Here is a 23,973-nt window from a genome sequence, read left to right on the forward strand (position 1 = left end):
GATGAACTGGAGAGATTGGGATGGACACAACTGGGATTTGGGGAAGTTGATCTTGAAACCCAGGCATTGAAGGAACAGAATAGTCTGTCGGGTCGCTGAAATAACCTCCGGTCGAGATGGTGCCTTTATGAGCCAGTCGTCGAGGTAAGGGAATACCTGAAAACCCTGAGTCTGCAGGGCTGCGGCACACCCTCCGTGAAGATGCGAGTCCGAAGGGGAGAACACGATACTGCAGATGGAGATTCCCCACCCGAAATCCCAAGAACTGGCGAGAGGCAGGATGAATCGGGATGTGCGTGTAGGCCTCTTTGAGATCCAGGGAGCATAACCAGTCTCCTGTGTCCATCAGGGGGTACAAAGTCGGTAGAGAGAGCATGCAAAACTTTTCTTTGACCAGACATTTGTTGAGAGCCCTCAAGTCCAGAATGGGACGCAGGTCCCCAGTCTTTTTAGGAACCAGAAAAAATCGGGAATAAAACCCCGAGTTTTGCTGGCACATAGGGACCTCCTCGACAGCCCAGAGATGGAGGAGAGCCTGAGCCTCCTGAAGCAGAAGAGGAAGTTGTGACCTGTCAGAAGGAAACTCTCTTAGGGGCTGATCTGGAGGCATCTGTCGGAAGTGAAGAGAGTACCCCTCCAGAATTATGGTGAGTACCCAGGAGTCGGTTGTTAGCTCCCACTAATGATAAAAATGGCGGAGCCGACCCCCGATGGGTAGGGGGGAAGGCTGATGGATGAAGGGTGAAGGGGCACATATATTCTTTGTAAGTTTTTCTATTCCTGCTTGTGTAAAAGGAACTGCTGAAATATAATTTTGCCAAGAACCCACAAGGTCTTTTCTTTTTGTGTTCTGAGCTCTGTGTCCCCATTTTGTTCTGTAGTTGACGTGTTTTGATAAGAAACATTTGTTACAAAAGAAACATTGCTAGACCTTAGACAAGACAGTATTATATGTTATAATGGAAGCTTCCCACTATTCCCCCCCTTATGTTTGCTACCTTTTTTCTAGTTGCTTTTATGTATCCTGTTACCAAATATGGTCTTTCCTACAGTCATATGCTGAGAAAACTGACCCATGTGAAATGCTATATATATGTTACAGTACTCTGAATAAAAGAGATATATCCCTTGGCATATTGGCATGTGCGTTTGTGTGTGTATGTGACAGCAGGACAGCAGAATGAGGCTAATACAAATTGGGACCTGGCCGTTTCAAAGAGCACTAGCGTGCTCCGATTGGAATTGTCAAAAAGACGGCGCAGCTTCGCCATCTCAGGTGCCTGAGGTTTAGAGGGATGCTGCTGCCGAGGAGGCGGACGGGAGAGGGCCAGGGTGGACTTCTGAGAGGCATTTCGTAGCTTCCTTGATCGAGTCGTCAAAGAGTTCGTTCCCCACACAAGGGAGATTTGCCAAGTGGTCCTGCAAATTGCGGTCCATGTTTACGATGGCCAGCCAGGCCAAGCGATGCATCACCACCGCCAAGGCTGTGACCCAAGACGCAGCTCAAAGGCATCGTACGCGTCCTGGAGCATATAGAGACAGACATGGGATAACATCTCCAGAAGTTGACAAAACGCCAGCTGACGATGAGTGGGCAAGTCAGCAAGGAAAGACTACAGAACCTTCAGGCAGTGCTTGAGATAGGAGGTGAAAGTAAAATTATAATTAAGGACACGGTTCGCCATCATTGAGTCCTGGTAGAGCCGGTGACCGAATTTGTCCATCGTCCGTCCCTCCCTGCCCGGGGGATGGCAGTATAAACCCTCGAGAGGTTAGATTTTTTTTTAGCGAGGATTCCACAACCAAGGACTGATGGGAAAGCTGCGCCTTCTCAAAGCCCTTACACGGAACCGTGCGGTAGAGAGATTCCAGCTTGGAAGGGATGGCAGGAATGGCATAAGGGGTCTCCAGATTCTGGAAGAATGTCTGTTTCAGAACCTGATTCAGAGGAAGACGCAAAGACTCCCCAGGAGGATGAGGGAGCTCCAACTCATCCAAATACTCCTGGGTGTACCGGGATTCAGACTGGAGGTCCAGCTGAAAAGCCTTACCCATGTCAGAGACAAACCTTGCAAAGGAGGAGGTCCAAGTAGAAGAAAGGGCCTCACGCAGCGAGGAAGACCCAGAGCATCGAGCCGCTGAAAAGGAAGGGGACGGTTTCGAGGACCCCTCCCTCGAAACCGTCGAGTCAGTTGGTCTCTTCTCCGGTTTATCAGACCCCTGGCTTTTCCCGCCGGTAGGGTGCAGCACCGGCGCTCTTCAACCTCCCCGGGGCCTCGGAGCAGGATTTCATCGTTGTCCTTTTCTCGGGACTCTGACTTGCCCGCTGTGTATTCTAGAGAAACATAGAAACATAGAAACATAGAAAATGAAATTCACAAAGTATACATGCTTCTGCTTTTCATTGACAAAGCAGAAGCATGTATACTTTGTGAATTTCATTTTCTATGTTTCTATGTTTCTCTAGAATACACAGCGGGCAAGTCAGAGTCCCGAGAAAAGGACAACGATGAAATCCTGCTCCGAGGCCCCGGGGAGGTTGAAGAGCGCCGGTGCTGCACCCTACCGGCGGGAAAAGCCAGGGGTCTGATAAACCGGAGAAGAGACCAACTGACTCGACGGTTTCGAGGGAGGGGTCCTCGACTTCGACTTGCTGCGCCCTGGAGAGACAGAGATGGAGGGCCACCCTCGAGAATGAGAGGGGCGTCTCGACCACACCAAGGCCTCGAAGGGCCTCGGGAACCGCTGGGTAGATCTACCCCGCCGAGGCGAATCCCTCGGTCGCTTCGAGGGCGGGAGCCTCGAGGACGAAGTGGACTTCGTCTGGTGCTTCGAACGAGGCCCACGGGGCGAAGACCCAAGCCTCGAAGCAGGAGGGAAAGAATCACTAGAAGACAGCCAGCGAGACGCTCAGGCTGGCCTGCCAAGTGCAGGGTCGAAGCAGGAGCAAGCTGGCTCAAGGCGAGGAAAGCTGAGTCTATAGGATGTTTTATGTTTTTGGGGTGTTTTTTTTTTTTTTTTAGGAAACGCGCCGCGAAAAACGAAGAACTGAGACCACGCTGAGGAGACGCATGCCCTGACTTGGGCGGGAAGGCACACGCGCATGCGTGGTACACTCGCAAGCTTGAAGATCTTCAAGCAAGTCTGCTTGCGAGACTGTCTGCTCGGGGCTCCGTTGATGATGTCACTCACATGTAGAGAATATGCTGCCTGCTTGTCCTGGGATAAATATCACTTACTATCTGGGAAAAAATACTGTGGGGTGGGAAGGGAGTGGCGTGAAAATTATCAAAAACGACAGATGATTGGGATAAATAAATATCCAGGTAATGCTGGGTAATCAGCTAGTATATGGATAAAACATTGGTATGTAACTTGCTAAAGGGTCCGATTTTACCCATATATTAGTTGAAAATGCATGGATAGGCAGTTATATATTCCCCACCTGCCAGCAAATGCATAATTTGCTTTGAATATTGGTCCCCATTCTGTTTCAACTTTTATAACCCCATTCCAGAGCCACTGAATAGATAAGTATCTGTTTAATTTAGGCATGTCAATGTAAATAGATAATCACCGGCACTGTCCCCTCTCACATATATTCAGCAGCAAGGAGTCAAAAGATCATGGACTTGATTATGCCAGCAGTTTACTAATTCTACTGGGCTTGCAATCTGTCTTTTAGTACTTGGGACAATGGAAGATTAATTGACATACCCAAAGTCACAAGGAGATGACTTGTGAATTGAACTCAGCTCTCTAGGTTCTCAGCCCACTCCATTAACCATTAGGCCTGCAGTTGCCAATCTTGGTCCTGGAGGCATCCCCAGCTGGTCAGGTTTCCAGAAAGAATATGCATTGACATACTATGGAGGCGGTGCATGCAAATCTCTCTGATGAATATTCATTGTGAATAGCCTGAAAACCTCATTGGCTGGGGTGTCTCCAGGAGGCACTGCATTAAGCTATTCTTCCACTACAAACACAGAGGGCTGATCCTTAGGGAGAAACACCCTGGCTGCTAATCATCCCTAACAATGTTATACAAGCCGTACTAAAATTAGCAACAATCTATTATCTGATATTGAATGAGAACAATCCTGGTATATGCTACCTTTCTGATAGGGCTTTTTCCATTACATAAAAACTATTGACCAGGTTTCCCATACAATGATAAAACAGCTCCTGGATCCATTGTTCCTTCTGCTTTTCTAAATACACATTCATCAGTAAGAAGTTATCCATAACTCCTTTATGTGATGTGTTTTAATTATTCATCTCACTTATCGCTAGGACACACAGCTGGCAGCAGAACTAAAGCCACAAAGCGTCATGTGCCATGCCTCCCAGCTTCATTCTATTCTATTCAGATACTTTATATACTGCCCTGCACACTTTGCCTTGAAATCTTGCTTCACCGGAGTTGTGGGTTTATCTGGTTGCACTTAGAAATGTGGGTGCAGTGCACTGGCTGTCAAAGCATCTTCAAGCTTAGCTACTGACCTGATGACTGGCGCTACCACTCAAAGCTTTTTCAAACTTGAACTTGCACACACAAAACTGCTTGAATTAGCGCATTAGCTTATATCCAGTATATACACATATATACCTTTCTGGTTGGTTTTTTTTTTTACTGAGAAGACACTTCCAGGCTTTAACACAATCCTACAGCACACATGCAGGTAGACTGAAGTCACAGCTCCAACTTTCCAGTACCTGGATAGTGAAACCTGATTGCTAATTCTCTTCCAGTTCATATTGGACTGTAGGTGCTTTTTGGCTAATCTTCTGGCAAGTTTTTCTTATCCTTTACCACCAGCTCCCAGCTCTGCACTTTTCACCTTGCTGCATCCTCTATGCCCAGATTCATATATCATATCCCAGTGTTTCTCAACTTCTTCAAGCCAAGTACCCCCTAACAAATATCAACCGAGTACCCCGCAAAGGCTCTGCCCATGACCCCACCCCCATAATAATAGTACTAATTGTAATGCAATTTCTTCCATCCACTTTTCATAAACATACAATATAATCTTATTAATACATAATGATAACCACAAAATTAAAAAAAACCATAAAACAACAAAACAAAGTACACTGTATGCAGAGAAAATGTTAATTATCATTTTTATTTGTTTTTTTTTCAAAGTCAAGGCAGATGACTTTAAAATATGCAATGTCATCTTAGTAACAACTATAGAAAACCAGAAAAATATAGTGCAAAATATAGACAGCAGATATAAATTCTCAAAATGGACACATTTCTATCACTAAATTGAATATAAAATCATTTTTCCTACCTTTGTTGGCTGGTGATTTCATGAGTCTCTGGTTGCACTTCCTTCTAACTGTGCATCCAATATTTCTTTCTTTCTGCCTCCTGCACACTTCCTCTCCTCTGGACCTCATTCCCTTCCTCAACCAACATCTCTCTCTCTCTCTCTCTCTCTCATGAGTCCAACATTTCTCTCTCTCTCATCTCCTGGATCATGAGCAGCATTTTCCATGCCCATTTCCCCTTCTATCACCCGTCTCCAGCACAATGCCACATCTCTCCCTCCATCACTATGTCCAATATTCCTCCCCCTTGCATTCCCTTCAATCTGTCCCTCTGTTCCCTCTCCACCACCATATCCAACATTTCTCCCTCTCATCCTTCTCTTTCCCATGCATCTCTACCTCTCTCCTCTCTCTGCACAATTTTCCTCTTTCCTCCTTTCCCCATGTGCCACCATCTCTTTTCCTCTCTCTCACGCTCATGTTCATGCCACCTCCCTTTCTTCTGAGTCGAGTTCGTACCCCTCCCCTTCCCTGCCTTCCTGCCTTCCAGCCATTGTCTCAGAATCGTGCCCCTCCAATGCCACAACGCGTTCCTTCCTACCCCCCTCCTTTCACCCTTTCTCCCAAAAAGACTGTGTCCCCTTACTTGTTTGAGCCTTACTGCTCCATCTACCGTCAGCGGCTTGTTGGGGGGGATGCGCAACAGGCAGTGATACACATTCTGCATGTGGCTGACTCACAAGCCTTCCCTCCGACGTCAGCTCTGACATCAGAGAGAAGGTTTCAGGGTCAATTATGTGCAGCGTGACACGCTGCTGGCTGCGCGTCCCCCCAACAAGTTGATGACAGCAGAAGAAGCGAGTGCGATAAGGAGGTAACTGGGAACCTACCCCTCCCCTCCATCCCCGCAGACCCAGAAGGCTTTTCTCTGACATCAGCTCTGACATCGGAGGGAAGATCTGTGGGTCGGCTGAGGGAGGGGGGGCAGGCAGGGATCCCCAGCAGTGGGTGGGGAGGGCAGCAAGGAGGGATCCCCGGCGGCAGCAGCAGCACAGCTTCAACGGACAAACGGGCAGGGAATATTCTCTGCGGCGGCCATGCCACGTACCCCCAACAAGCGGTTTACGTATCCTCAAGGGTATGAGTACCATGTGTTGAGAAACACTGTCATATCCCATGCACTTACAGTCAAGTTCTACATAATAAGCTACTTTGAAATCATCATACATCTATGGCTAACCTTGATCACCCTGGCCACTTCTGAGCTTTACAGAGCGATTCTGTGATTTCCCCTGAGGATGCATTTGGTGAAACGAGGTTCTCCCATTGAGATTTGATGATCGACCTTGCGGCAGGCAACCTGAAATTTTACAGCCTTGAGATAAGTGGCTTTGGATGGGTTTTTTTTTTAATATATCTTTGATATCTATTTTGAAGTCTGTGGGCTGCTTATGCATTATTTGTTTATTCTGGACTGTTCAGGGGATACTCCTATTAGTACTTTGAGTTAATTACAAGTGGAGTTTTTTCTGGCCAGTGACCGTTACGGGTTTTGCTTATTTGATTAAGTACTATGAGCATTCCCTAGTCCTGTTGGGCTTTAACTGAGGCCTTTTTCTTCACTTGTTTGATTATTTACTATCATTATTGGAGTTCTATCCTCATGGGTCCAAGAAGAGAGTAGACTTCCTTCTAACTAACCCCGATAGCCATGGTTAGGTAGAAGGAAGGATCACAGCTATGGTTTCATTTCCTGAAATCCCTTCTTTGGCTTCTCTTGACTACTTTGGAAACTCCCTTGAGTAGGGACACCTACATGTAACTGTAAAGAAAGACTAGGTTCTTACCTCAATCTTCTTTCTTGTAGATGTGTCTATTAGTCCTGTACGCTACAGTTATGCAACTGAACCCACAAGTTGCTTGCAGAATGTTGTCAATCATCTTTGAACGTCGCCTCCTTCCCAGAAAACTGCTTCTTCCCCCCTCAGTTTGTACAAAAGCAATCAAGCAGTACTGTAATGACAGTCAAAACTGGAAAGAGGAAAATGGGGAAACATTTATGACACCAATTCAGTTCTTTTTTTTTTTTTGAAAATATGTTTATTAAAGGATCAATGCATATGAGAAAATACAAAGTACGACCATACAAGAAAGACATCAGATACAATTATCAAAGGTGCAGGTTAAGGATAAACAAACGTCGATAAATCCACATCATATCATCCCCCATGCAGATCCAATTTTTGAATGAAACCCTCCCCTCCAGCCCCTCCCCCCCACCCTGTGCACCCATGATCTCTAACCAGCCCTAAAAGGAACTCCAATAATCCAAATAGGTCCTAAATTTCCAGCTCGCAGCCCCCCGACGGTGCTGCCGCTCCCACCCAGCCATCAGAGACATATTAGCCCGCCACTGTTGTACCGATGGCTGCGTGGTACCAATCCAGTGGCGAAGAATTAGTTTCTTTGTGATTCCTAAGGCCACTAAAAGGAAGCGCCTTCCAGAATCGCTAACACCCGCTTCCACCAGGGGACCTGTGACACCCAACAGCAACGTCTTATAAGACATAGAAACATAGAAATTGACGGCAGAAAAGGGCCATAGCCCATCGAGTCTGCCCATACCAATGACCCACTCCCTGATTCTTACTCTCCTAGAGATCCCACATGAATATCCCATTTTCTCTTGAAATCTAACACGCTGCTGGCCTCAATCACCCGCTGAGGCAGCTCATTCCAATGATCGACCACCCTTTCGGTGAAGAAGTACTTCCTAGCATCACCCCGAAATTTCCCTCCCCTGATTTTCAGCGAGTGTCCTCTGGTTACCGAGGGCCCTGTAAGACTGAAGATATCATCTTTCACCTCTATACGCCCAGTAATATACTTAAAGGTCTCAATCATGTCCCCTCTCTCTCTTCGCTCCTCCAGCGAGTACATCCGCAGTTTTTTTAACCTTTCTTCATACGTGAGATCCCTGAGCCCCAAGGCCATCCTGGTAGCCATTCGCTGAACCGACTCAATTCTCAACACATCTTTTCGGTAGTGTGGTCTCCAGAATTGAACACAATACTCGAGATGAGGTCTCACCATGGATCTGTACAGTGGCATTATGACTTCAGGTTTTCTGCTGACAAAACCCCTACGGATACAGCCCATCATTTGTCTTGCCTTGGACGAAGCCTTCTCTACTTGATTGGCAGCCTTCATATCGTCGCTAATGATCACTCCTAAATCACATCCCACCGTGGTCCTGGACAAGGTTTCACCATTTAGTGTGTAAGTTCTGTGTGGATTTTTTTTGCCTAGGTGCATTACTTTACATTTTTTAGCATTGAAGCCTAGCTGCCAAGTTGATGACCACTGTTCAAGCTGTCTTAGGTCCTGCGTCATAAAGTCAGGCACACTGCTTTTGCCAACTATGTTGCATAGTTTGGCATCGTCGGCAAACAGTGATACTTTTCCTCTAAGTCCTTGGGTCAAATCTCCTATGAATAAATTGAATAGAATCGGCCCTAAGACGGAGCCTTGAGGTGCCCCACTCATCACTGCTGACATTTTCGAGGGGGTACCGTTTACCATCACCCTTTGAAGCCTACCATCTAGCCAATCCCTTACCCATGTAGTGAATGTATCCCCTAATCCCATCGATTTTAGTTTGTTCAACAGCCTGCGGTGTGGGACGCTATCAAAAGCTTTGCTGAAGTCCAAATATATCACGTCAAGGGACTCACCGGCATCCAGATGACTGGTCACCCAATCAAAGAAGTCAATCAGATTAGATTGGCAGGACCTTCCCCTGGTAAATCCGTGTTGATGTGGATCACGTAAATTTTCTTCGTCTAGAATTTTGTCAAGTTCCTGTTTGATCAGTGTTTCCATGAGTTTGCACACTATGGATGTAAGACTCACCGGTCTGTAATTTCCTGTCTCTGTTCTGCAGCCCTTTTTGTGGAGTGGAATTACGTTAGCTGTTTTCCAGTCTAGGGGTACTTTTCCCGTGCGCATGGAAAGATTGAAGAGTACGGATAGTGGTTCAGCCAGAACTTCACTCAGCTCTCTGAGTACCCTGGGGTGTAGATTGTCTGGCCCCATGGCTTTGTCTACTTTGAGTCTTGAAAGTTCGTGGTAGACGCTACTAGGTGTAAACTCGTAATCACGAAACAGGTCATTTTGGCTGTCTCTTATTTGTAGTTGTGGACCATCTCCCGGTGCTTCACAGGTGAATACTGAGCAGAAGTATTCGTTTAGCAGTTCTGCCTTGGTAGTATCAGATTCTGCATAGTTTCCATCTGATTGCCTAAGGCGTTCTATTCCATAGACAATCCTATAACTTTCTCCAGCTCTCGAAGCACAAAAATCCACAGGGGCCCTACACGTGAACACTCCAAAAAGTGATGTACCAAGGTATCCTGACGAGACGGACAATGGGGGCAGCAGACATCAGGCCATAGCCCCATCGTTCGTCCCTTACATCTCGTTAAATAAGATTGGTGCAGAATCTGCAGATGTACTTCCCGCAAACTCACATTAGGGGAGGCAGAGGCACACTCCCGAAAACACAGAACTAATTCATCAGCAGTGACCTGCTCACCCAAAGCTGAGGCCCAATCCGTTGCCATAGCATCAAGAAACCTATCAGACCGTCGTTCCCTCCCCACTTTATACCACTCCGAGAGCGTGTTAAACTCAGATGGGGCTGACAAAAACTGTTGATCCAAGGAAGTGAAGGTGGGCAATCTGCCCTCCGGCGAACGGAGCACCAAACAATAACTACGCATCTGCAGGTACGCAAACATAGACCCTGTGGGCCAACCCCAGCGGTCCCAGCATGCCAGAAAAGAGGGAACCGATCCCGACCCCACTTCAGCAACCTGCCCCACAAAGCGACACCCAGACGTCCGAACTGAGGCAAAAAATGCATGTAACGAACCAGCAGGAAACTTAGGGTTACCCACCAATTCCGTAAAAGGCGAAGGACCCACCGCGCCCCCCCAAGGAAGACCGCCACCAGTACCAGGCCATTCGTAAGGGTCGAAGCATAGAAGGGCAGGGTCCCGCCCCATGCCACAGGAGGTTAAAAACTGACACCGGAGCTGACAGAATGCACCAGAATCCAACCGGGGCAATCCTGGCAGCTCCCGTATATAATTCATGCACCCATCTCAACAAAGCAGCAACATTATAAAGACGCAAATCGGGCAAGTTCACACCTCCATGCTCGCGCCCCCTAATCAATTTGTTATAGCCAATTTTCACCCGGCGGGAGCGCCATATAAAGGACGAAACGATCCCCCTATAGGCACCATTTGTAGTGGATACAGGAGCTTCGGCAAGAGGACCATTTTAATAAGGGCAACGCGTCCCAGGAGCGAAAGGGGAAACTCCATCCACTTCTTACACAGAGCTCGGACTGCATCAAATTTATCAAGTACGTTCTTCCGGTAGACCACCCCCGGATCTGCATGCAGATATATTCCCAGATATTTGAGCGTACCCTTAGACCATTGCAACGGAAAGGAAGGATCCTGCCATAGATTACACGGGGGGCGGACCGCCAGAGCCTCTGACTTATCAAAGTTAATTCTCAACCCAGAAAAGGCTCCAAATCTCTGTATAAGATCTATTAATCGAGGAACCCCCTCTGCAGCATCTCCCAGAAAGATGAGCATGTCATCCGCAAACAAATTAATTTTTAATTCCTGGGAACCCAACCAAATACCACGCAAGTCGGTACTCTGACGGAGCTTAGCCGCAAGAGGCTCTAGAGCCAAGACAAAAAGCATCGGGGAGAGGGGACAGCCCTGGCGCGTCCCCCTCTCGAGTTCAAAAGAAGAGGTAAGCTCCCCATTAATCAGGATTTGGGCCGTAGGATGAGCGTATAATGATCGAATCCCAGTCAGAAAGCTCCCCAAAAATGCCGAACTAAGGAAGAACCCAAAAAAGATAATCCCACAACACTTTATCGAACGCTTTTTCCGCGTCTAAACTAGCTATAAGAGCGTTCTGCTGTCCCAGGTATTGCCCAACAAGTCCAGGATTCTGAAGCACCGAAAGCGCCCTCAGCACATTAGCAGAGGAATAGTGGCCCGGCACAAAACCTGCCTGATCCGAATGAATTAAATTGGGCAAAACCCGCCCCAGGCGAGCCGCCATGATAGCAGCAAACAACTTGATATCTTGATTGAGCAGAGAAATAGGTCTATAGGATCCCAGCTGATCTTCCGCTCGACCCGGTTTCGGTAGAACCACAATATTGGCGTGAGTTAGTCTATGTGGAGGCATTTCACCTCTACCAAGAGCCCCACATAGGGCTTGAAATGGGCCCATCACTCGTACCCCCAACAACTTATAATATTCAGAACCCAATCCGTCAGGTCCAGGGGCTTTAGCCAATTTTAAGGCCCAAATAGCTTGTTGAATTTCCAACCCTCGCACCGGGGCATTTAACACCTCTCGCTGCTCATTTCCCAGGGACGGAAGCTGTAGGTCTTGAAAGAAAGTCATCCTCTGTCCTGTGTCACAGGTCCCCCTGTCATATAGCGCCCTATAGTAGTTAACAAAACTTTGCTGTATTCCAGCTTGGGCAGTTACCTCACCCCCATCAGGCGCCTGAATCTTTGAAATAATGCGCTTCGGAGCCCGTGAGGTAACCAAAGATGCAAGCAGTTTCCCCGCTTTGTTACCCCAGCGATGGAGGCGATATTCATACAATCTGATATATCTAAGGGCTCTTTCTGCCAATAAATCATTAATTTGCCTACGTAGGTCAGAATATTGAGATCGAGCTTGTGTAGCACCCGGAGCATGTAAACTCCCACGCAGCGCAGCCAGACGCTGTGTTAAGTCCAACAGTGTCTTATGTTGGGCTCTGCGCTTGCGGGTAGTGTACTCAATAATTTTACCACGCAAGACCACCTTGCTCGCCTCCCAAAACACCACCTCTGATACATCAGAAGCAGGGTTACAAAGAAATCCCATTGTTGTTCCAGGAAGTCCTTGAACTCATCATCTTCGTACAACGTGGGATTCATACGCCAGCTAGTAGTCGACCCCTGGGACCCCGGCCTATCAATGAGCTCCAGCCAAACCAAGTGGTGATCTGACAAAACACCATCTTCAATCACCACTCGTGGAATACCCGCCAGCAGAGAAGGAGCCACCAGCAGGTAGTCCAAGCGACTATGAACATCATGCACGTGAGAGTGAAAAGTGAAGTCAGATTCAGTAGGATGCAGTGTGCGCCAGACATCAATCAGACTCAGTTGGTGTAGCACAAAGTTCACCCCCTTGTGATTGCCTCCTTTCAATCGAGACTTAGGCGGCTTGCAAACAACAAGTGGGTCTGCAGTGATGTTAAAGTCCCCACCTAGTACCAATTGGTATTCAGAAAAGGGCATCAAAGCCGCTACTAATACAGAAAAAAATCTATGAGAATATACATTAGGTGCATAAAGAGAACAAAACACATATTTCTTCCCCAAGAAAACTCCGGCCCAGATCACATATCGCCCCTCAGGGTCCCGTATCACCTTGTGCATAGTGCAAAGATGCTTTTTATGAAAGAGGAGAGCAACACCTCGCTGTCTGGAGTTATATGAAGCAAAAACTACTTCTACCCAATCCCTCTTCAGTTTAACATGCTCTGCCACGCTGAGGTGAGTCTCCTGAAACATTAAAACATCTACTTTTAATTTCTTACAGTATTGAAATAATTTGCTGCGCTTCACAGGGGAGTGCAAGCCATCAATGTTGAAGCTGGCAATCTTAACAGAACTCACAATAGCAGTTGCTAAGAAGTAAGTCCCCCCAGAGACAACAGATCTGTGGGGCAGCAGCACCGGCCTCCCAGCCAAACCAGCACGCCACCCACTGAATTATCAGTACATTCCTGATCAGAGACCCCAGGTGCATCCCACCCCCCATCCCGCCCTACCAAAACCCCCCCCTCCCACCCCAATCTCGTCATCTCTCATCCCCTCAGCCCTACCCCCAGGTCCCCAATGCATCTCAACCATGCTCACACCAAACAATCCCCACACACACAACCAAAACCCCAACACTACCTCCATCCCCTTTCCCTTCTCACACGAACACTCTCGTCCTCCCACCCACCACCCAGCCCCCCGGGTGAAAACTAAAGTGAGAACCCCCACACCAACTCTAGAGGGCTAAAACATCCAAGTATATAGAAAACACATTACAGCAGTGCAAAGAGAGCTGCATAAACAACAAACTGGCAAATCTCTCAAACAGGCACTCAACAGAATCTCAAACCAAGAGTCCAGCGGCCAGAAGTCCTTGCAGTGCAGGTCCCCTGCTCCCGATGGGTGTCGAGACGGTATGGCTTCCACTAACTCAAGGAGACTGTATAGACTGGAATCATGCCACGCAAGCAGGTCACACAGGCGGCAGCAAAACATAGACCCCCAGCAGCAGTGAGCAGGACAGAATCAACACCACACTGTCAGATGACCTAGACGACATGATAGAAGAAACACCACCAGAAACCACACGACAGACGCCCATCAGCGCTTCTGATGTGCCGGCAGCCTCTCGAGGAACTTTTTCAGCTCATCCGCCGTGCTCATGGTGAAAGTCCGATTTTCATGAGTTAGTCTCACCTTAGCGGGGTATAGAAATGCAAATCTTATTCCCCTCGTGACCAACTGCGAGCAATACGGCGTAAGGGCCCTGCGCTGCTCCGCGACTTTGGTGGAGAAATCTTGAAATAGCATAATCTTAGCCCCTTCATAGGACAGAGATCTATTTTTCTTGAACAGGTCCAACAGGCGCGCTTTGATTGCATAATTGTGGAATCTGGCCAGCACCGGCCTCGGACGGCCCGGTCCGTCTCCCTCGCGACGTTGACCAACACGATGGACTCGCTCTACCACCACCGGGCCAGCCTGCTCCGCCAGGCCCAGCTCCTTCGGCAGCCATCTTTCCACCACGTGGAGAAGCTCAGAGTCTTTAACTGACTCCGGGAGCCCTATCAGACGGAGGTTCTTTCTGCGGGCCCTGTTCTCCTGGTCCTCCACTTTCTCGAGCAGTTGGCACACTCGGGTCTCCAAGGAGTCAAGCCTGCGATCTGCGACCCCCGCTCTATCTTCTTGTGCCGAGACCCGTTCCTCCATCTGGTGGATCTGCGTCGCATGGCCCGCCAGCACGTCTTTGATTTCATCCATTGAAGCATGCAACTTGGCCAATTTATCATCTAATAATTGAGAGAGGTTCCGCATGGATACCTGGAGCACCTCGTCTGAGGTGCGGTCCACTGGCGCCTCCGTTTGCGTCCCCGCCATTTTAAGAGCCGGTGCCACGCTGTTTCTAGGGGCCTTCAGGGCTCGAGTCGGCATCCCCCGCGCCGCCACCGTGAGTCGCGCGCCAGACGCTCCCGACGCTCCCCAGCTCAGCGGGAGCGATCCCGGAAGTGCAGGAGCCGAAAAAAAACACAAGTTTACCAGCGGCGGCAGGCGTTAGGGGAGCCGAATGGTGCAGGGAGGACGGAGCTCCGCGTTCAGGCGTCCGCTCAGGTGCCGGCCATCACGTGACCCCCGACACCAATTCAGTTCTGCTCTGTAATAAACATGTCAATTAACATTCAAATTTATTTAAAATTTATTTAAAAATTTGTTAAACCACCTATACAAAGTTTCTAAGCGGTGTACAGTAAAATATCAAACAGATCAATTATAACACTCAAAACAGATACCAAAACTATGTGCAATTGACTATATCCGAGTAACCTTTGCTCGTCAGGGCAGCCCGTTCAAGAGCCATGCCGTAAGCCCAAAGTGTTCTGAATTCTCTATAAGGACCAGTCCCTGAGTGAGAAAATCCACTTGGACCAGCAGTCTGAGGCCTTTGTCCTTCTGGAGGTGAACTATATGTATACCATGGCCTAAGGGGCCAATAAGGCACCAGTAGGTCTACGAACCCAGATGACTTGTAGTCCTGTAAATGACTCAACCTAGCTTGGGCCATGGGAGAAACATCTACAAGAGCTCCTTCTCCGACGACTGTTGAATTAATTCATCCAACCCCATGCTTCTGGGCTCATATCTTCGGCTGTAAAACAGAACCATCTTTGTGTTTACTGTTGAGGACTTTACTACTGAACACCTAGGGAGACAGTGACCATTCCCTCAGGTTGAGTGTCTGCCGACTGAGAAAGTCAGCCTACACTTTTTTCACTCATGCTACGTGTGTGGTTGAGAGAGCCTGCAAATGAGCTTCTGCCCACTGAAAGAAGAGTTGAGCTTCTAGGCGTAATGGGGTACTTCTGGCGCCTCCTTGCCTGTTGACATAGGCCACCGCTGTCACATTGTCCAAGAAGACCCTGACTACCTTACCTTCCAGAGACTTCTCCAGTGCCTGCAGCGCTAGCTGATTGGCTCTGTAGGCGATTCATGGGCCAGTTTTTGCTGAGCCAGTGACCAATGACCCTGAACTGGATGTCCATTGCAGTGCCCCCCCCCTCCTAACTGTAAAGGCTGGCATGGTTGTTAGTATCTCCCAGGAGGAAATGCGGAGAGGCATGCTCCTCGAGAGGGAAGCTATCTTCAACCACCACCGCAGGCTGGTAACCATGGAAGTAGTTGCTGAAGCGAGTCCATCTGAGGAGCCCAGTGAAAGAGAAGAGAGTCTTGGAGAGGTCTCATGTGTGCTCTCGCCTAAGGAACAACTTCTATGGCTGCCATCATTAACCCCAGGAACTGCAGATAATGTCATGCTGTGGGAGTCAGACTCTAGCAGGTCCAAAATCTGCTTCTGGAGCTTCAGTCTGCATGGCTCTGGAAGAAAAACCTGGCGCTAAGCTGTGTTGAACAAAACTCCCAGGTACTCCTTGTGCTAGGTTAGCTCCAGCTGAAGTTGACTATCCATCCCAGGTCCTGGAGGAGTTTGACCACTCTCAAACTGCCTATTCTCCTTCCTCCCTGGATGGGGTTCTGATTAGTCAATCATCCAAATATGGGTGCACTTGGATCCCTGCCATGTGGAGGTGCGCTGCTACCATCACCATGACCTTGGTAAAGGTGCAAGGTGCCATTGCTAGGCTGCAGGGGAGCACAGAGAACTGGAAATGCTGCTCTAGCACATGAAACTGCAAGTACCTCCTATGGGCTGGAAAAATGAGAATGTGGAGATAGGCTTCCGTCAAATCGAGAGAGGCAAGGAATTCCCCTGGCGCCACTGCCATGATTGACTGGTCTCCATGCAGAAGTGCAACACTTTCAATAAAACATTGACTGATTTGAGGTTCAGAATTGGCCTCCAGTCATCTGAGCCTTTTTTTAGCATGATGAAGTATGTAGAGTATCTCCCTGAGCCCGATTCTTTGTCCAGGGCTGGCTCTATGGCACAAAGATCCAATAGCCTTTGCATCATTGCCTAGATTCTGAGGGCTCTGTCTGGCCAGCTTCAATTCTCGCAGCGAGGTAGGTATAATACCCGAGAATGCAGAGGCTTTGAACATCTGACGCACCATGGGGTCTTCCCCCTGCTCCCGGGCCACTACCGCTTCTTGGCCACTGTTCTCATACAGAGAACCAGACAGCCAGAAAAACTATATCCTGGGACAATGATGGCATTGAATTGGACTTTCAATCCTCCCAGCCTATATCAGACTTAATATCCTGGGCCAGCTCTGGTTCCTCATCTAGACATGCTGGACATGGGGTGAATGCTGAGGGGAGATCCTCTGTGTTCCCACCTCTGTCATGCTTAGTTTTCAGTGTGGCAAAGTGCGCAGGAAAGGGGCAGAAGCCTTGAGCTCAGACTTCTCTGAGTCCTCCAGGGCTGGAGATCTGAAGGAGGCACAATCCCAAGGGAAGAAACTAGAGGTCTGCATTGGAACGGGGATAGCGGGAATCCCGTGGGAATCCCCCCTAACCCACAGGACTCCCCCTCTGACCCACGGGACTCCCATGGGAACTTCCCTCTAGCCAACGGGACTCCCATTGGGATGGAAGGCTTTGGAAGCAGGGTTTGTCCATATAATATAATGGACACGTCAGTCTTAGTAAAAGAGGGGGTTTATAAGTTAATTACCTGAACAGAAAACAAAAAAAGGGTTCCATCAAAGAGATTCCACAAGGGAAAACAACAACGCAAACAGAAAAGAAACTGTGGAATTGATGATCCTGTCAGAAGTAATTGCTGCTTTTTATGGGGACGGGTGGGGATGGAGGTAATTCCTTGCAGGGATGGGTGGGGACGGAGAGGATCCTGACGGGGATGGAGAGGATCCTGATGGGGATGGGTGGGGACGGAGAGGATCCTGGCGGGGACGGGCGGGGATGGGTGGGATTTCTGTCCCCGCGCAACTCTCTACTGAAAACATGAATGCTTCTCAGCCGGCCTGGCATAATACAGGGGTAGAAAGGCCTGAGGGGGTCCATCCCTATCAATTTTAAGTACAATTGAGGGGGTTTGAGGCAGATGGAAGCTTTAGAAAAAAAACAACAACAAGATGGCCACGGCCAGCAAAATCTTGTCGAAACGGCTAGCGAGGACTCCAATGAAGCCCAAAAAAATGCAGGGAAAGGGGTTTTAGAGGTGGGGGACCTTAGCTCTGGTTGCAGAAGCCTTCAAATTTCACCTTTGGAGATCCCCTGGATTTTCCCTATAGGCTATAATAGCCTTACTCACTATGTCATATGCTTAGGAGTACAGCTTGGACAAATGGAGAACTCTGTCTCACAGGGTCACATTACAAACTTGGTCTTCGAGTTATCAGTCAGAGTTAGACCGATATTGGACTGAGCCTCAACCCCCAGAAAACCTCATGCTGCAAAGGGGGGAGATGATCACACAGCCGGCTCACTATTGGGACAGAGCAAAACAGCCAATGTTCAAGCTTCTGATAAATCAGGGATGAGAGCAGCTAAGCAGGGAATGGCCATTGAGCTCCAAAAAATACAAAAGCAGGATGACCAGCTAGGTGTCCTCGAGGGCTGATCCTGCTAGCAGCAGACTTCCACAGCGCAAATCTGTGCCTTCTCCCAGGCAGAAGTCCTAATAAGTGGGAACCTCTGGACACAGAGCCTCCAACTGAACACTAAGAAAAAATACCTGAAAAAATAATAAAACCTGAAATAAATACCTGAAAAAATACCTGAAAATAATAAAACCACAGAGCAGAGCAAAAACACTGCTTAGCAACTTGTTTGCATTAAAAAAAAAACCTGAGAGGCATGAGCAGCTTCCTGGGAAGGAGGCAGAGTTCAAAGATGATTGACAGCATTCTGCAAGCAACTAAAGGTTCAGAAGATGCAGCATTCAGGACTACTAAACACATTGCACTAGAAAGGGGTGATAATAAAATGGGACCCTGTGCTAAACTAGCACAACTTTTGGTAAAATAATCCCTAACAGTAGCCCACATTGATAACTTCCCCCTAACTGTTTTAGGAAATTTGTTTAATACAGTGCATTCAGTAGCTAATTTATGAATTAGTGCATGCTGGTAACTTACCATCCTGGCATGACAGCAGTGCACTAATTCAGTTAATTGCACACTGTGCTAGGTAGGGGGTGGGAACAGGACAGAGAACAGGTGAGGGCAGAATATTGTACTGTAATTAATGTGCAGAAGGAGACGGGAGGCAGGTCTGCCGGGTGGAGTGGAGGCAGGTCAGCCGGGGGGAGTGGGCATCCCTCTGGCCGGCCCACAAGAAAAAGGTACAGAGGGTGTCAGGGTGAGGACATTTTTTTCTGGGCATCCCTCCTGCTGGTGATCTTTGTGGGATGGCGGCGGGAGGATTTGGGCTCATCCTGCAGCGGACATTCGGGGGCGGGGGTCCAGCGGGAGGGACTGGGCATCCCTTCTGCCTGCTGGCTTTGCAGTGGGACGTGTTCCCTGCTGCAGCCACTGGGCTGATCACGGCAGGGAGATTCCTTTGCTGCGATCGGTTCAGTTGGTCGCTTCTATGCTGGCCTACATTTCAGGTGCTTAATGCAGCCCTAGAGAGATGCCTAGAGGGCTGTCTAAGCTCCCCTAAGGTCAGTTCCGGATGAAACCATGCCTAGAGGAGACATGATAGAAACCTTCAAGATCATGAAGGGCATAGAAAAAGTAGACAGGGACAGATTTTTCAAATTATGGGGAACCACAAGTACAAGGGGGCACTTGGAAAAATTGAAAGGGGAAAGGTTTAGAACAAACGCCAGGAAGTTCTTTTTCACCCAGAGAGTGGTGGCTACATGGAACGCGCTGCCGGAGGATGTGATAAGCAGGAGCACGCTATAGGGATTCAAAGAAGGTTTGGATAGGTACCTGGAGGACAAAGGGATTGAGGGGTACAGATAGGAGTAGAGGTAAGGTTATAGGGATAGGATTAGAGGTAAATTACAAAATTAGTTAAGGACCACTGTTTCAGGCAATAGGCCTGATGGGCCGCCGCGGGAGCGGACCGCTGGGCAAGATGGACCTCTGGTCTGCCTCAGCGGAGGCAACTTCTTATGTTCTTAACCGATGATAAAGAACAGCTCAGAGCGGGAACTGTAGGGGACATGCTAAACAGCACCCCCCTCCCCCCCCCCCCCCCCCCACACACACAGTCTATACATATATTATACAAAAATTTCGCTCTTAATGCTAGTATATGCAAACACTTTCCGCACTTTAGTAAAAGGGCCCCTCTGTAGTACTAAGGTTGAGCTCAAAAACAACAAAATATTTTTTTCTTTTTTAAATCCTTTCAGACTCGCTTCCCTTGCTGCAGCTGTGTACACTGCCCCTAGCCATGTAGAATTGTTCTGTTTCCAAACCTTTGACATCATTCTAATGTCGGCCCCCCAGGGGCAAGGTGAGAAATTACAGTCGTGCTATTTATAACCCTAAAAACCAAGGTCAGAAGAAGGAAGGGAAACATGGAGGGGGAACATTACCCTGACTCTCTACTGCACAATTAAACCGCGGCAATTACAGACTGGGGAAATCGCAAGGAGCCAGTGCCGAGATCCAGTGCAGGCTTTTGACTCTGCAGCGCAGCGGACTATGGGATTTGTAGTCCGCGGGAGGAGGTTACTCACACGGGTGTCGGGCTCCGAGAGTCCCGCTTCGGCTGCAATCAGCATGAGGCTGGCCTCGTCCGGTTGCCGGCTCTTGCTGAAGTTGTACTCCAGGATCTCCTGCTGCTCTTCGGACACGCCGCAGTTCCCCTCCCCCTGCTGCTGCCGGGCACTCATGGTTCAGCTTGGATCAGGAGCAGGACTGATGGGAAGAAGAAAATCCAGAGAACTCAATCAATTCCCCTCCTCCGAAGGAAGAGCTCCGCCCCCCTGTGCCGCACTAGCGCTAGCGCTACACCAGCCCCCACCGCAGCACTACCGGCTCTGCTTCTGTGTGTGTGCACAAACAGACGTACTTCTTTCCTTTGGTTGGATTATAACAGGGTGTAAGGGGCTGGCAAGAAGCTCTGGGGTGTAGGGGTAAAAATAGCAGCTCGTTCCCCTGGGGGCTCCTCTGTCCTCTTGTTTTTTTTTCCCACCACCTAAGTCCTTGGCAAACTGGTCTCTGTGGGGCAGGAAGGTTGGCACGGCTGCTTTAAAGTTTGGAGATCATATAGCAAAAAAAGAGGACAGATTGCTTTCAGTGGAAGTAAAACCTGGATGTCTCAATCCATACTTTTTTTTTCTGAACCCATATGATAACCCTAACAGGGAGAATCGCAGTGCCTCACTTGGAGGTGACAATCTGGAAATTGGCTGCTGTGTATACTGTGAACGGACAACCACCAGCTTCAGTCCTATCTATTGGGGGGGGGGGGGGGGAGAGAGAGGGAATATTTTATGATTTCTTATGCTTAGGAATAATTGTTGGGTATAAGGGAGGGGGGATATTTGATGCAAGTTAGAATTTGATGATATATTAAGTGATGTTAAAGTATAAAATGATTGTATTTTATGTTACAGTTATTGTGAGTTTTAAAAATGAATAAAGATATTTTTATTTTTTTTAAAGATTTTTAGAGCTTGTCCTTGATTTTCTGGCAACCCATTCTGGTACTGGCAGCAGCTGATTTGGGCTGGTAGAGGCAGCCAGGGGCTCCAAATGCATAGGAATCAGCTTTAATGGTGTCCTATCTCCCTCCATCCCCCCCCCCCAAAAAAAAATATTGTGCACCCCCAATGTTGAACAAGTTCCTTCACTGTGTCCAGAGAGGAGTCATTTCTATGGTGCTTGGCACCCCCATTTTGAAATGTCTTGGCACATGTGAATACCAGGTGCAATAGGATGTGGTAGCTCTAGTGCAGTTGCCCGAGCTTTAGCGTCAAGATGGAAATAAACAATTTTTTTTATGAACTATGAGAGATTGTAGAGAAGCAAATGTTTTAAATAGCCAGCACCACCTAATCAGAAACCAGCGGCACTGGAAAAATACCTGGTTTACTGTATAAATTTAAAAGAGAATTCTAAAAACTAATTCATATAAATTTCTTCTCTAAACATAGTTGTAAAATGGCAGATGTGGAGCTGTGTGAAATCCCCATGACCCATATTCAAAGCATTGAATCAGGAACAGTTAAACTCACTTTACTTGTCTGCTAGGTTACAATTTTCATTTATGGCATCACAGTGTAAAATGTAAGCAGAGTAACCTCAAACGGAAAGGAAGGAAATTGAACAGAAGAAAAAACTCATATTAATTTGAATATTTTGGTGCTTTTTAGCCCTGCAATATCGCTATGGGGTGGAAAATCTGGAATTTAACTTTGGCGCCTGATTTGCATGACAGTTTCTCAGGCCCGCAGGGCAGAGGGAAGAATTGCTGTTGCTACCTACCTTCTGCTGTTTAATAAATGGGAATCCCTGAGTGAAAGGATCCTTAACAAATTTAAGAGAGCATTAAAGTGTTGGCGCTACAAAGACGCATGCAAAACTTGAACTTCTTTTGAGGCTATCTTAATCTTAATGAACCAATTACCCCCTTCCTCTTGTTTTTCCTGTTTCTGTCTCTTTTTTTAATTTAAATTGTAGTTCCACCTTTTTCCTTTCTATACTTGTATGTTTTGGTACACGTCTTAATGTAATAAAACCAAATATTCATCCAAGTCTGAAACGTCCAGAACAAGACCTTTTGGATGTGGGAGGGGCCAGCATTGTGATGGACTCCAGACTAGAGAATGACACGGTGAAAAAATTGGTCCCCGTCACCGCCCCGTCCCCGTCTCACCATCCTCTGCACCGCCCCGTCACCGCCATTCCCTTCACCGCCCCGTCACCGCCACTGCCACCCCATTCACCGCCCCGTCACCGCCACTGCAACCCCATTCACCGCCCCGTCACCGTCACCGCTGCATATATAAAAGCCTCAAACGGGTATGATTTTAAATACTTTTCTTTATTTACGTATAAAGGAAACATTCTTTAAAACTTTAAAACTTTAAAACTTAGTTAAATATTAGTTAATAACTATACAAAAACAAACACGACATGTACTTTTAATGCTTACAATGTTAGCCTACATGGTAAGTAGACGCGGCCGCTGTACCTAATCGCGGCAAATCGTGTACCTAATCGCGGTCACTATGCTAATCGTGATTAGCATAGTGACCGCGGCTACGGCTGCAAGTCTCCCCTCCCCCCAGCGATCACGGCAGGAGGGCACCCAACCCCTCCTGTAGACCCCCCCCAACGGCCCTCCCGACAATCGCAGCAGAAGGGTACCCAACCCCTCCTGCCGGTCCTCCCAATGGCTCCCCTAAGATTGCCGGCAGGAGGGTACCCAACCCCTCCTGCTGGACCCCCCCCCCCCCCAACGAACCCTCCCACCCCGGAACCCCCTTAGTCTTACTTTCCAAGTTGGACCGGACGGCTCCTCACACGTATGGCCAGCAGGCTTGCCTCCGTCCAAATGAGGCGGGCCCGCCCCTACCCTGCCCAACCCACAGGATCCTAGGGCCTGATTGGTCTAGGCACCTAAAGCCACTCCCGCTATAGGAGGGGCCTTAGGTGCTTGGGCCAATCAGGCCCTAGGATCCTGTGGGTTAGGCAGGGGAGGGGAGGGGCGGGCCCGCCTCATTTGGACGGAGGCAGGCCTGCTGGCCAGACGAGCGAGGAGCTGTCCGGTCCAACTTGGAAAGTAAGACTAAGGGTGGTGTTTCGGGATGGCGGGGTTTGTTGGGGGAGGGTCCGGCAGGAGGGGTTGGGCACCCTCCTATTGGCGATATAGGGGGCCGTTGGGGGGGCCGGCAGGAGGGGTTGGGCACCCTCCTACCAGTGATCATAGGGGGGCTGTTGGGGAGCTGGCAGGAGGGGTTGGATATCCTCCTGCTGCGATCATCGGGGGGGCTGTTGGGGTAGGCAGGAAGGGATGGGTACCCTCCTGCCGCGATCGTTACCTGCCGGCGATCGTCGGGGGGGGGGCGGGTTCTATTGGCAGGAAGGGTTGATCTGACAAATGAGGAGCCAGTATATTGGGGGGCGGAGTCAATGCGGCAACGTGCAGGTGAAACACAGGTAAATAGCGGTTCCTAGAAGGGGGTACATTGGCCTGCGGGGACAAATCTTTTCACCGTTTTTGCGGGCGGTGAAAACTTTTGTCCCCGTGTCTGCGGCGATTTGGCTTTGGAGTCTCCATAACCTGCAGCCAAACCGCAGCCACGCCGCAGCTCCCTGCGGGGATCGCTCCCCGTGTCATTCTCTACTCCAGACATAGCAACAGAGCAGTGGGGCACCCTACA

General features: G+C 48.6%; 1 protein-coding gene across 2 annotated transcripts in view; it reads right to left on the bottom strand.

The window, feature by feature from the left end:
* Positions 1-23,973, bottom strand: part of HOPX (HOP homeobox) — a 75,524-nt gene that overhangs the window by 19,224 nt on the left and 32,327 nt on the right. For both annotated transcript variants that reach the window (XM_033944286.1, XM_033944377.1), the window contains one exon: positions 20,320-20,500. In XM_033944286.1, coding sequence (XP_033800177.1) covers positions 20,320-20,475 — 156 coding nt within the window. In that variant the 5' untranslated portion in view covers positions 20,476-20,500. The remainder of the gene's footprint in view (positions 1-20,319; positions 20,501-23,973) is intronic.

The sequence above is a fragment of the Geotrypetes seraphini genome, chromosome 1, assembly GCF_902459505.1.
Source record: "Geotrypetes seraphini chromosome 1, aGeoSer1.1, whole genome shotgun sequence".
Lineage (NCBI taxonomy): Eukaryota > Metazoa > Chordata > Amphibia > Gymnophiona > Dermophiidae > Geotrypetes > Geotrypetes seraphini.